The sequence below is a fragment of the Salmo salar genome, chromosome ssa28 (genome assembly GCF_905237065.1).
Source record: "Salmo salar chromosome ssa28, Ssal_v3.1, whole genome shotgun sequence".
Taxonomy (NCBI): Eukaryota; Metazoa; Chordata; class Actinopteri; order Salmoniformes; family Salmonidae; genus Salmo; species Salmo salar.
The window spans coordinates 1,375,783-1,386,977 of NC_059469.1; the positions used below are offsets into that span (position 1 = coordinate 1,375,783).

Here is an 11,195-nt window from a genome sequence, read left to right on the forward strand (position 1 = left end):
AGGAGGAGCAAAATGCCCTGCAAAATGACCTCCAGCAGGCCACAAATGTGCATGTGTCTGCTCAAACAGTCAGAAACAGACTCCATGAGGGTGGTATGAGGGCCCGACGTCCACAGGTGGGGGTTGTGCTTACAGCCCAACACCATGCAGGATGCAACACCAAGATTGGCAAATTCGCCACTGGCGCCCTGTGCTCTTCACAGATGAAAGCAGGTTCACACTGAGCACATGTGACAGACGTGACAGAGTCTGGAGACGCCTTGGAGAACGTTCTGCTGCCTGCAACATCCTCCAGCATGACCGGTTTGGCGGTGGGTCAGTCATGGTGTGGGGTGGCATTTCTTTGGGGGGCCGCACAGCCCTCCATGTGCCTGACTGCCATTAGGTACCGAGATGAGATCCTCAGACCCCTTTTGAGACCATATGCCGGTGCGGTTGTCCCTGGGTTCCTCCTAATGCAAGACAATGCTAGACCTCATGTGGCTGGAGTGTGTCAGCAGTTTCTGCAAGAGGAAGGCATTGATGCTATGGACTGGCCCGCCCGTTCCCCAGACCTGAATCCAATTGAGCACATCATGTCTCGCTCCATCCACCAACGCCACGTTGCACCACAGACTGTCCAGGAGTTGGTGGATGCTTTAGTCCAGGTCTGGGAGGAGATCCCTCAGGAGACCATCCGCCACCTCATCAGGAGCATGCCCAGGCGTTGTAGGGAGGTCATACAGGCACGTGGAGGCCACACACACTACTGAGCCTCATTTTGACTTGTTTTAAGGACATTACATCAAAGTTGGATCAGCCTGTAGTGTGGTTTTCCACTTTAATTTTGAGTGTGACTCCAAATCCAGACCTCCATGGGTTGATAAATTGGATTCCCATTGATTATTTTTGTGTGGTTTTGTTGTCAGCACATTCAACTATGTAAAGAAAAAAGTATTTAATAAGATTATTTCATTCATTCAGATCTAGGATGTGTTATTTTAGTGTTCCCTTTATTTTTTTGAGCAGTGTATATATACACACACCTTAATATACCTTAACATACCTATATTTCAAAGGCAGTTTGATTCACAGACATGGATTGCCTGTGGAATCAATCCATAACAAATTCAACACAGGGACCTCAGCCTAATAGGCTATCGTTATTACATTATGACAGAGAAACTGCTGTGGATGTGGGCCATTAAAAGACATATTAGCAGCTAGACAGAACATGTAGGCTATCCCTGCTCCAATAGAATGGAACTCATGTACGAACGTTAAATAACAGACACAGTACTGAAGATTGTGCTTTTTACAAGTACAGTTTCTAGAGGTTGTTGAGGCCTGCGGAAACACATTGCTGATTTTCTGTCAATCATTACCAAACAGTGACTACTCTTCTAGACAGACTTTGCACTTCATGAGTCAGAAAATCCAAAGCATTCCGTATAGCATATTCAGATTAGTAAAACCTTGTGTCACAGGTTATGTGCCAGACTGTATAGTTCATAGTTGCATCACATTAATCATGTTCCGTTGTTGCCTTGGAGACAATAGACAATCAGGCCTCCTAACCAACCATCAAATGTCTCCTTTATTTGGTATAAAACGAAGACCAATTGATCAGAACAGAAAATTATGGCTTAATAAGACACACATCATATAGCACTAAGGTATTCAACATCAAACTGTTCCTAATGTATTGAAATGATGGTGATTTGATTGATGATGTTGACATCATGAGTGAGTTGTACGCTAGGCCCAATCTCCAGCCTGCTCTTTAGTCCATTTCCCCTAACCGTCCTTGTCAAGGGGATAGCCTCTGGTACACCCAGCCCGCCTCTGCATGATGTTGATGCTCTTCTAGAACACTCTCTCCATTTTTCAGCCGGGTGAAAACAATACGGTCATGTAGCCTGTTGGTCTGACCCTGCCAGAACTCTATCATGTAAGGCTTGATGATATAGCCTCCCCTATTGGAAGACAGGCAAAAATAAGAACAGGCTTGGATGATAAGACCACTTACTGCACATGTTTGGCATGGCAAAGTGATGTAGAATTCTTGGTGATTTGATAGTAATACTAACCAATAGTCAGGCATTGGGACATCTGTGTCCTTGTACTTTTCCTCCAGCTCCACATTTTTCTGTCTCAGGTACTGCAGAGTGAAACAAAACCGTCAAATGGGCGATTCCACGCCAGGACAGACCAAAAATATGTTGTGTATCTCAGATTCTAGCAAGTCTCACAGAGAAATTTCATTGGGAGGAAGGATGTTTGACATGCTTTAACATTTGTATCACTTTTTTTTTTTTTATTATGATGAAATTGGTCATTTTAGGCCCTTTTAAGACATACAGTTAAAGTCGGAAGTTTACATACACTTAGGTTGGAGTCATTAAAACTCGTTTTTCAACCACTCCACAAATTTCAACCACTCCACAAAATGGGGATGCTTGCAAGCCGAAGAACACCATCCCAACCGTGAAGCACGGGGGTTTCAGCATCATGTTGTGGGGGTGCTTTGCTGCAGGAGGGACTGGTGCACTTCACAAAATAGATGGCATCATGAGAAGGAAAATGATGTGGATATATTGAAGCAACATCTCAAGACATCAGTCAGGAAGTTAAAGCTTGGTCGCAAATGGGTCTTCCAAATGGACAATGACCCTAAGCATACTTCCAAAGTTGTGACAAAATGGCTCAAGGACAACAAAGTCAAGGTATTGGAGTGGCCATGACAAAGCCCTGACCTCAATCCCATAGAAAATTTGTGGGCAGAACTGAAAAAGCGTGTGCGAGTAAGGAGGCCTACAAACATGACCAGCTCTGTCAGGAGGAATGGGTCAAAATTCACCTAACTTATTGTGGGAAGCTTGTGGAAGGCTACCCAAAACATTTGACCCAAGGTAAACATTTTAAAGGCAATGCTAATCGAGTGTACGTAAACATCTGACCCACTGGGAATGCAATAAAACAAATAAAAGCTGAAATAAATCATTCTCTTTGCTATTATTCTGACATTTCCCATGCTTAAAATAAAGTGGTGAGCCTAACTGACCTAAGACAGGGAATTTTTACTAGGATTAAATGTAAAAAAAATTGTGCAAAACTGAGTTAACGCATTTGGCTATGGTGTATGTAAACTTCAACTGTATACTGTACATGCCTCCTGTAAGACCCTATGATCCGTGAACCATACATGATACGAAAACATCTTGGTGTCATTATACTTCTTTATAGTGTGCTTTCAAATATGGAGTATTTCTAGATTCTGAAATAAAATGTTTAGCATTCATTTATTCAACATAAATATCTCAAAAGTACCCTTTTTGATACATCGTTTGGAATAATATCCTCTTCAAACACATACAAATTCCAGAGTGGGCTCTCTGGTACCATTGAAGATATGACAAATGTAATACATAGACATGTATATTATAGGTCATTACCAATCACAGCCCTCCTTTAGGATTGCACATTCACAAAAATCACTTTTTTTTACTGTGTTTATTTATTCTTTATTCATTTAACTAGACAAGTAAGTTAAGAACAAATTCTTATTTACAATGATGGCCTACCAAAAGGCAAAAGGCCTCCTGCGGGAATGGGCGCTGAGACTAAAAATAAAAATAATTTAAATAAAAATATAGGACAAAACACACATCACGACAAGAGAGACAGCGCAACACTACATAAAGAGAGACCTAAGACGACAACATAGCATGGCAGTGTGGGTGATGCTTATAAAATAACTTAAAAATGTGGAAATTGTATGTAGTTGTAGAGTACGTCTTAAAATGAACAAAATCAAAAAGGGTACTTTAGAAATATTATTTTTCATGTTGAATAGATTCATGTGAGAAAAAAAAAAATCTGAATCTAGAGATACTCCATTATGTTAGAGCACACTATAAGGAGTATAATGACACCTAGATGTTGTCTGGATCATCTACGGTTCACAGATCATAGGGTCTTACAGGAGGCATGTATAGGTTTAAAAAGGACCTAAAATCGCCAATTTCATCATAATTTCCAAAACAATTGTTTGTCATACATGTTAAGCATCCTTCCTCCCAATGAAGTTTCTATGTGAAAATTAGCAGAACAATCTGCGATACCCCAAAATATTTTTGGGCTATCCTGACCTGGAATTGCCCAGATTTAACATATTTCATTAATTTCCCTAATTTTGAGGGAATAAGTCCCTCAATGGTGGATGGCAATAATACAGTGGAGTAGCATGGACTGGTTCTCACATTTCTGTCAGGGACGGCAGTGCTTTGTCTGCTCACAATGGCCCCGATCTGGCTACTCTTGGGCCGGGAGTGGAAGTAGTCACAGGAACTCTGGTAGGGGATTCTCTCCACATTGCCCTCGATACGGATCTGCACACACACATTCTCAAGGGTAGTGCCAACTACTGTACAGCAAATTCAGTGTCATCCTGCATTAGTTAATTTAAAAAACCACATCACAATGTGTTTTTTAAAATCTAAGATATTTGAAGATATTAAAGCAATGGGTTGACAAGTAGGCTACATTTTAAGAGGTAAAATGAAGCACATACCTGCCTGTTGATGGGCTCCCAGTAAAAGCACAGACATGCGTAAGGGTTGCTCTCCTACCGGAAGGGGGAAAAAATTCTGATGTCAAGTCGGCAAATAGAAGTAGTAGGGCTGGGTGATAAGGCCAAAATATCATATCACAGTAGTTCTTAAAGTGTTGATGGTATTTGACTATTTAACTTTTTTGAATAACAAAAGTTCTACAATTGCTTTATGCGTGATGCTACGGTGGCAACACATACATTCTACATGATTATAATGGTTCTTTCTTCATTCTGATTGTTTTATACTGTTAAATTTCACTTCAACCTAAAACAATTTCCTACATTTCCATCAATTTCGACATTTCCTGCACTAATTTTAGATAATTTCCACACTGCCAGCTAACAAGCGATTAGCATTAGCGGCTAACAGGATTTAGCTAAAACGTGCTAAGAAAATACAAAGTAGCTATTTGCAGATGTAACACAAACAAATAGTGTAATTATAGAACGCTCGTGGATTTAAATTAAGACAAGTGGAAATAACATCGTCGTCATCAACATTGTTGCATGTGCTGGATTGACCATGCAGACTGAACGCAAGTGTCTCGTGGTCAAGCAACAACAAATGCACTCCTTGAGTGACAAGGGGCAGGGCTACGTCTGTGTGGAAAGCGGCATAGATATAGAGTGCGGAGAAGGATGACTCAAGTAGAAGGTGTAAACTATAAAAATGGACATTACACACGGCATATCACATTTAACAAACCATACATTCAAATACCGTTATAGAAGGTAAAGTAAAAACCCAAACCGGTCTGTGCATCAATATCAGTATATTGTAAAATACAGTATACTGCTCAGCCCTAAGAATAGTATGGCATAGTCTAGTAGTACATACATTTGAGAGGACAGGAAGAAGCCTGCCTTATGACAGTCAGTAGCAGACACTAACCAGCTCTCCACCTTTCCGGCTCTCGTAGTTGGTAAAGAAGCGGAAGCCTTCATTGCTGTAGCCTTTTAACAAGACCATACGAGCAGATGGACGTCCTTCTCTTCACGTAGAAATAAGCAGATTGATAGAAAATGTGTTACAATTTGAGCTTAAGAAGCAAGCATTGTGTTTGATGGAGTACTTATGTGGGTACTCACTTAGTGGATGTGGCGATGCACATTGCATTGGGCTCTCCAATTTCAGGACATTTTGTGGCTTGATCAAACCAATCTCCAAACTGCTTGATGGGGTCCAGAGACACGAGCTGATTCTCCTCAAAGCACTACGACATGTTAATATAATGACACTTTTACATCAAAATGCACATTACATTGAAGACATAAGCAGACTTTGACATTTAAGGAAATACATTTTGAGCAATGTCTATTATGCCATCTTCAATACATTTCTGATATCACTCCAATTACTAGGGTGTATGCAGTGAGGTGAACCTTCATAACGTTGTAGATGTTAAAGATGTTATGACTAGAGGTGACACAATTCTCTATTCTAGTATGTGGACAGCTGCTTGTTGAACATCTCATTCCAAAATCATGGGAATTAATATGGAGTTGGTCCCCCCTTTGCTGCTATAACAGCCTCCACTCTTCTGGGAAGGCTTTCCACTAGATGTTGGAACATTGCTGCATGGACTTGCTCCCATTCAGCCACAAGAGCATTAGTGAGGTCGGGCATTGATGTTTGGCAATTAGGTCTGGCTTGCAGTCGGTGTTCCAATTCATACCAAAGGAGTTAGATGGGGTTGAGGTCAGGGCTCTGTCCAGGCCAGTCAAGTTCTTCCATACCGATCTTGACAAACCATTTCTGTATGGACCTCGCTTTGTGCACATTGTCATGCTGAAACTTGAAAGGGCCTTCCCCAAATTGTTGCCACAAAGTAGGAAGCACAGAATTGTCTAGAACATGGATCATCAACTAGATTCAGCCGCAGGCCAATTTTTTCTTGAGGTGATGGTCGGGGGGCCGGGAACATATTTACAATAATTTGTAGATGGCAAATTGACCTCAAGAAGCCCAAACATATACAGTATAATGTTTGACTAAAACAGAATGATTTCAAACCATGCTTACATTTGTATATGGTCACATTTCTATTATGCGTGGGACTACTTGGGAACAGATTTTTTAAAGTAAAATAATTTTTAGCTGATTTCCTGGTGTTTTTAGTCTAATATGTTTAACAACAAAACATGTATTTATTTATTTTCTCAGAAAACTTGGGTGGACAAATAAAACCACCAACGGGCTAAATTCGGGCCGCGGGCTGCCAGTTGGGGAACCCTGGTCTAGAATATCATTGTTTGCTGTATTGTTAAAACTTTCTTCACTGGAACTAAAAGGACCTGAACCATGAAAAACAGCCCCAGAACATTATTCCTCCTCCACTAAACTTTACAGTTGGCACTATGCATTGGGGCATGTGGCGTTCTCCTGGCATCCGCCAAACCCAGATTTGTCCGTCGGACTGCCAGATGGTGAAGCGTGATTCATCATTCCAGAGAACGCGTTTCCACTGCTCCAGAGTTCAATGGCAGCAAGCTTTACACCACTCCAGCCAATGCTTGACATTACGCATAGTGATCTTAGACTTCTGTGTGCCTTTTCGGCCATGGAAACCCATTTCATGAAGCTCCTGAGGAACAGTTCTTGTGCTGACGTTGCTTCTAGAAGCAGTTTGGAAGTCGGTAGTGAGTGTTGCAACCGAGGACAGAAGATTTTTACCCGCTACGCGCTTCAGCAGTTCTGTGAGCTTGTGTGGCCTACCACTTCGCAGCTATGCCGTTGTTGCTCCAAAGACGTTTCCACTTCACAATAACACCACAGGGCAGCTCTAGCAGGGCAGACATTTTACAAACTGACTTGTGGGAAAGGTGACATCCTATGATGGTGCCACGTTGAAAGTCACCGAGCTCTTCAGAAAGGCAATTCTACTGCCACTGTTTGTCTACGGAGATTGCATGGCTGTGTGCTCGATTGTATACACCTGTCAGCAACGGGTGTGGATGAAATACCGGAATCCACTCATTTTAAGGGGTGTCCACATACTTTTGCATATATAGTGTATATTATAGGGCCGTTATGCTCCCTTCGCCAGTGGTGGAGCTGTTGGGAAATGCCCCTTCATTGCATCACAAGACGTTGCACGTAAGCAAAGTCAGCTTTGTAAGCAGATTTTACATTTGACTAAAGTACATTCAATTGACCTATCATACTGGGGTCATCCAGGGCCTTTACACTCCAAAACAGTGCTAAATAATACACCAAAATTAGTCGTTCTGCCCCGAACAAGGCAGTTAACCCACTGTTCCTAGGCCGTCATTGAAAATAAGAATTTGTTCTTAACTGACTTGCCTAGTTAAATAAAGGTAAAAAAAGAATAAAATGTGGGCAAACTGGGTGGGCATTGTTGTGCCGCTGGAATATGCAAGTATCTGCATTTACCATTGACATCTTTACGGTCATTCAACCCAAATTAGAAGGGTAAGTGAGGTAGCTTGTGCCATAACAAGAATGTCAGAAATAAAAACTCTTGTTTATTCTCACCTCTTCTTCTCCTTTGTATATTTTCCGCATGCCACTGAGATCCATGGCTGTAGAATCACTCGTAGATTTCGTGCAAAAGGACTGAGAAAATAAAGCTCGACAGCAAGCTGTCAAAGAGGCATGGGGATGAAAGTATTGACCTATTTCACGGATATTCTTTAATGTACTGCAACTGGGTATGCGCCTCATGCTTGTACAACAACCACGCAAAGCCTGACTGACGTAATCACGTTCACTGTCTCACGTAAAATATTACGCAAACGTTCGCTGACTTTTGTAACCAAAAACAGTACTGTATGAAGAGAGGCAGAAACTGCTTTTCCAGGAGAAATAGGTGGCAAGCTAAGCTTATGCGCAGAACTACGCATATTCAAACTACGCATATACAGGCCGTTAAATCATTTTTTTTTTTTTTTACGAAAATGAAAACGTGTCAGTTTGTAATTTGCACGAGGTTGGAGAAATAACATGTTCAACTAATTAAGACATTTGCTCGAATCTTGGTCGTTCCTTTAGATTTCGAGAAAATTACATTAATAAATGAATACAGCTACATGTCGAGTCAAACCATGTTGTTGGAGCACGAGTCTATGTCCTCGGTTGTACACAGTGTACACCTTATGACTTCCTAACTAGCCGTCATTAGTTAGTTACACCTGCTAGTTACATAAAAAGCTAGTTACATTGCAGCAAGTACCTGGCTAGCAAGTGCATGGCTACATTGTAACAAGCAGAGCATTGCAACAAGAGCCTTTAAAAATACACCTGGAGAAAAAACGAATTGCAACTTCATGTTTACTCTTGGGTGGAAGGTTATTACAGAAAGCTTGATGTGCAAAATGCTCTGTACACTACCACCATATACATCCTTTCTTTGATGTCAAACCTGAGCCAAGACCATCACTGTACAAAGATAATCACATTGACAGAAAGATGGATTGTATTGTATCACTAACACCATATACTGTATTATTGGAATGTATGCACAAGTGAACACTTTTATCCCATGCAACACAGTTAACAGGTTTTATTGCCTGCATAGAACGGTAGGGCTCCTGAGTGGCGCAGCAGTCAAAGGCACTGCATCTCAGTGCTAGAGGTGTCTCTACAGACCTTGGTTCAATCCCGGGCTGTATCACAACCAGCGGTGATCTGGAGTCCCATAGGGCAGCGCACAATTGGTCTGGGGTAGGGGAAGGTTTGACTGGGGTAGGCCCCTCATTGTAAAATAAGAATTTGTTCTTAACTGATTTGCCTAGTTAAATATAAGATTCAGTCTGTCTATTATTTTTTTTATAAATCCTCCTTTATAAACACACAATAAACACCTTATTAATGTAACATGTGTGTCTACAGGATGGCTGCCGCTGATGCAGAGTGTCCAGCATGGCTCTAAGGCAGTCACACGTCACAAGAAGTCCATGCACATCCACAAACAGAAGCTGATGACTGTCACTGAATACATTCCACCCAAACCTGCGGCTCCCCCAGGGATTCTGACCCCCCACGTCAAACCAGTTCAGGAGGTCAGTGAAGTCCAGCGCATGTGTTTATAACTCAAAAAGAAGCACAAGAAACCTGTCAATGTTTGTGTGCGTACTGGAGCTGTCTTTTCAGCACCACACAAACCTATAGTTGTGTAGCGCTGAAAGGAGAGCTCCTCCATCCGGTCAGTTAGGAATAGCATCCGGTCAGTTAGGAATAGTAGTGATGTGAGCTGGTATCGAGATGTGGACTGATTTATGAGTCCTGGTTTATTCACAGGAAAGTGGCCTGGTGTTGCTCTTGAAGAAGGAACAGTGTTCCAGGACTGTAAAATGATCGCTGTGATCCAAAACAACGCCACCAATTCAGAAGATATTCTGCTTCTCAAGCACAGGCTCTACTAGCATGGCATCAAAATCAAGTTTATTTATATTGTGCCTTTGAGGCAAATTGTATAGCCGTTTGCATTTGGAAAGATTTTAATATTACGTTTTTGACATTGTTTAACCACAGGTGATGAGGTCCTACCTGCCAGACAGCCCTTACATTAACATGGGGCCTCTATTCATTGGCCAGACTGTTATATTTGTTAGTAAAGAGCCAAAGTTGAAGCAGATGTTTCTGAGTTTGAGGACCAGCCCCCAGGTGGTATTATTGGGTAAGTACAATCTGATGGTCCTACTACCAGTATAGCAAAACTGTACTACGTGACTTCAGTGAAGATACTATAATACAAGCAATTGTGTAATGTCTTACTTTTCCTCCCACTGTTTTAGGGGCCCGTATATGGAAGACATTGCTGAGTCGGCAGGGGGTGTTGAACTATGCCAAGCTGTCGTCAGTGACCCTGGTCCAGGGAGAGCTGGTGAGAGGCCTGACCATGATGACCCCTCAGACAGCCTCCATGCTGCAGCGCCACCCCACCCACCTCTCATTGCTGCTCCAGCAAAAAAGTAAATGCACCAACCTACTTGGTTAAAGAGGTTAAGAGGTAATCGTCTGGGGTGATCCTTTTTTTAATATATCAAAATCTGAGTAGACATTTGCAAAAGTCATCACCAAGAGTCATGCATGTTGCAATAGTAATGAGAATCAGTCTGCCAAAATAAACACAAGTGGTCTCGGAGATCCTGACAAATGCTAATCTGGGGATTACAGAATGTTAATCTGGGTCAGTCTATTACCGATTACCGCTGCTATTCTGGGTTTGTGGGAGAGAACCTAACATATTCATCTCAATTCAATATCAGGCTGTCACAGGGCAAGCCCTACTAACCCACAGGGTTGCGTATTAATTTAATGTGTGTGTGCTATATCACATGAAGTATCCTGTTCAAATAGCCCTCTTGAATTTCTTATTTAACTAGAAAATAGCTTTTCACATAATGTCAAAACATTGGATCATGTGTATTCTGTGCTGCAGAACAACATTGAAGAGACTTGATTTAAATGTCTTGTAAACATGCAGTTATCCAATGCAGATATAGGGTCAGACAAGCCAAGGTGCACCATAAATTGTCAGGTCTACATGTCTAGCAACACCCCATAAGCACATCTAATTCCTTAGGCTAATGCGGATAATGCCCTGGCCACATTGCGCGGTGGCACAGCTCTCCATGG

General features: G+C 41.8%; 2 protein-coding genes across 2 annotated transcripts; one reads left to right on the plus strand and one right to left on the minus strand.

The window, feature by feature from the left end:
• Positions 1-975: 975 nt before the first annotated feature.
• Positions 976-8,375, minus strand: LOC106589290 (pyridoxine-5'-phosphate oxidase). The gene is made up of 7 exons (XM_014179068.2): positions 8,091-8,375; positions 5,684-5,808; positions 5,487-5,586; positions 4,553-4,606; positions 4,242-4,370; positions 2,070-2,140; positions 976-1,955 (listed from the first exon to the last, which is right to left on the minus strand). The coding sequence occupies exons 1-7, from the start codon at positions 8,277-8,279 to the stop codon at positions 1,790-1,792; spliced, it is 834 nt and encodes a 277-aa protein (XP_014034543.1). The 5' UTR covers positions 8,280-8,375; the 3' UTR covers positions 976-1,789.
• Positions 8,376-9,861: 1,486 nt separating this feature from the next.
• Positions 9,862-10,554, plus strand: LOC106589178 (39S ribosomal protein L10, mitochondrial). The gene is made up of 2 exons (XM_045709975.1): positions 9,862-10,233; positions 10,352-10,554. Exons 1-2 carry the CDS (start codon positions 10,092-10,094, stop codon positions 10,552-10,554), a joined length of 345 nt encoding a protein of 114 aa, XP_045565931.1. The 5' UTR covers positions 9,862-10,091.
• Positions 10,555-11,195: the final 641 nt, after the last annotated feature.

Bases quoted from the DNA above. Each gene is read 5' to 3' on its own strand.
- LOC106589290 (XM_014179068.2), bottom strand. From the start codon at position 8,279: ATGAGGCGCATACCCAGTTGCAGTACATTAAAGAATATCCGTGAAATA. The intron at 4,371-4,552 runs GTATGTGCTTCA...GTGTGTGTGCAG, and splicing joins GGGAGCCCATCAACAGGCAG to ATCCGTATCGAGGGCAATGT. The intron at 1,956-2,069 runs GTTAGTATTACT...GTCTTCCAATAG, and splicing joins GTCCCAATGCCTGACTATTG to GGGAGGCTATATCATCAAGC.
- LOC106589178 (XM_045709975.1), top strand. From the start codon at position 10,092: ATGAGGTCCTACCTGCCAGACAGCCCTTACATTAACATGGGGCCTCTA. The intron at 10,234-10,351 runs GTAAGTACAATC...CCACTGTTTTAG, and splicing joins CCCCCAGGTGGTATTATTGG to GGGCCCGTATATGGAAGACA.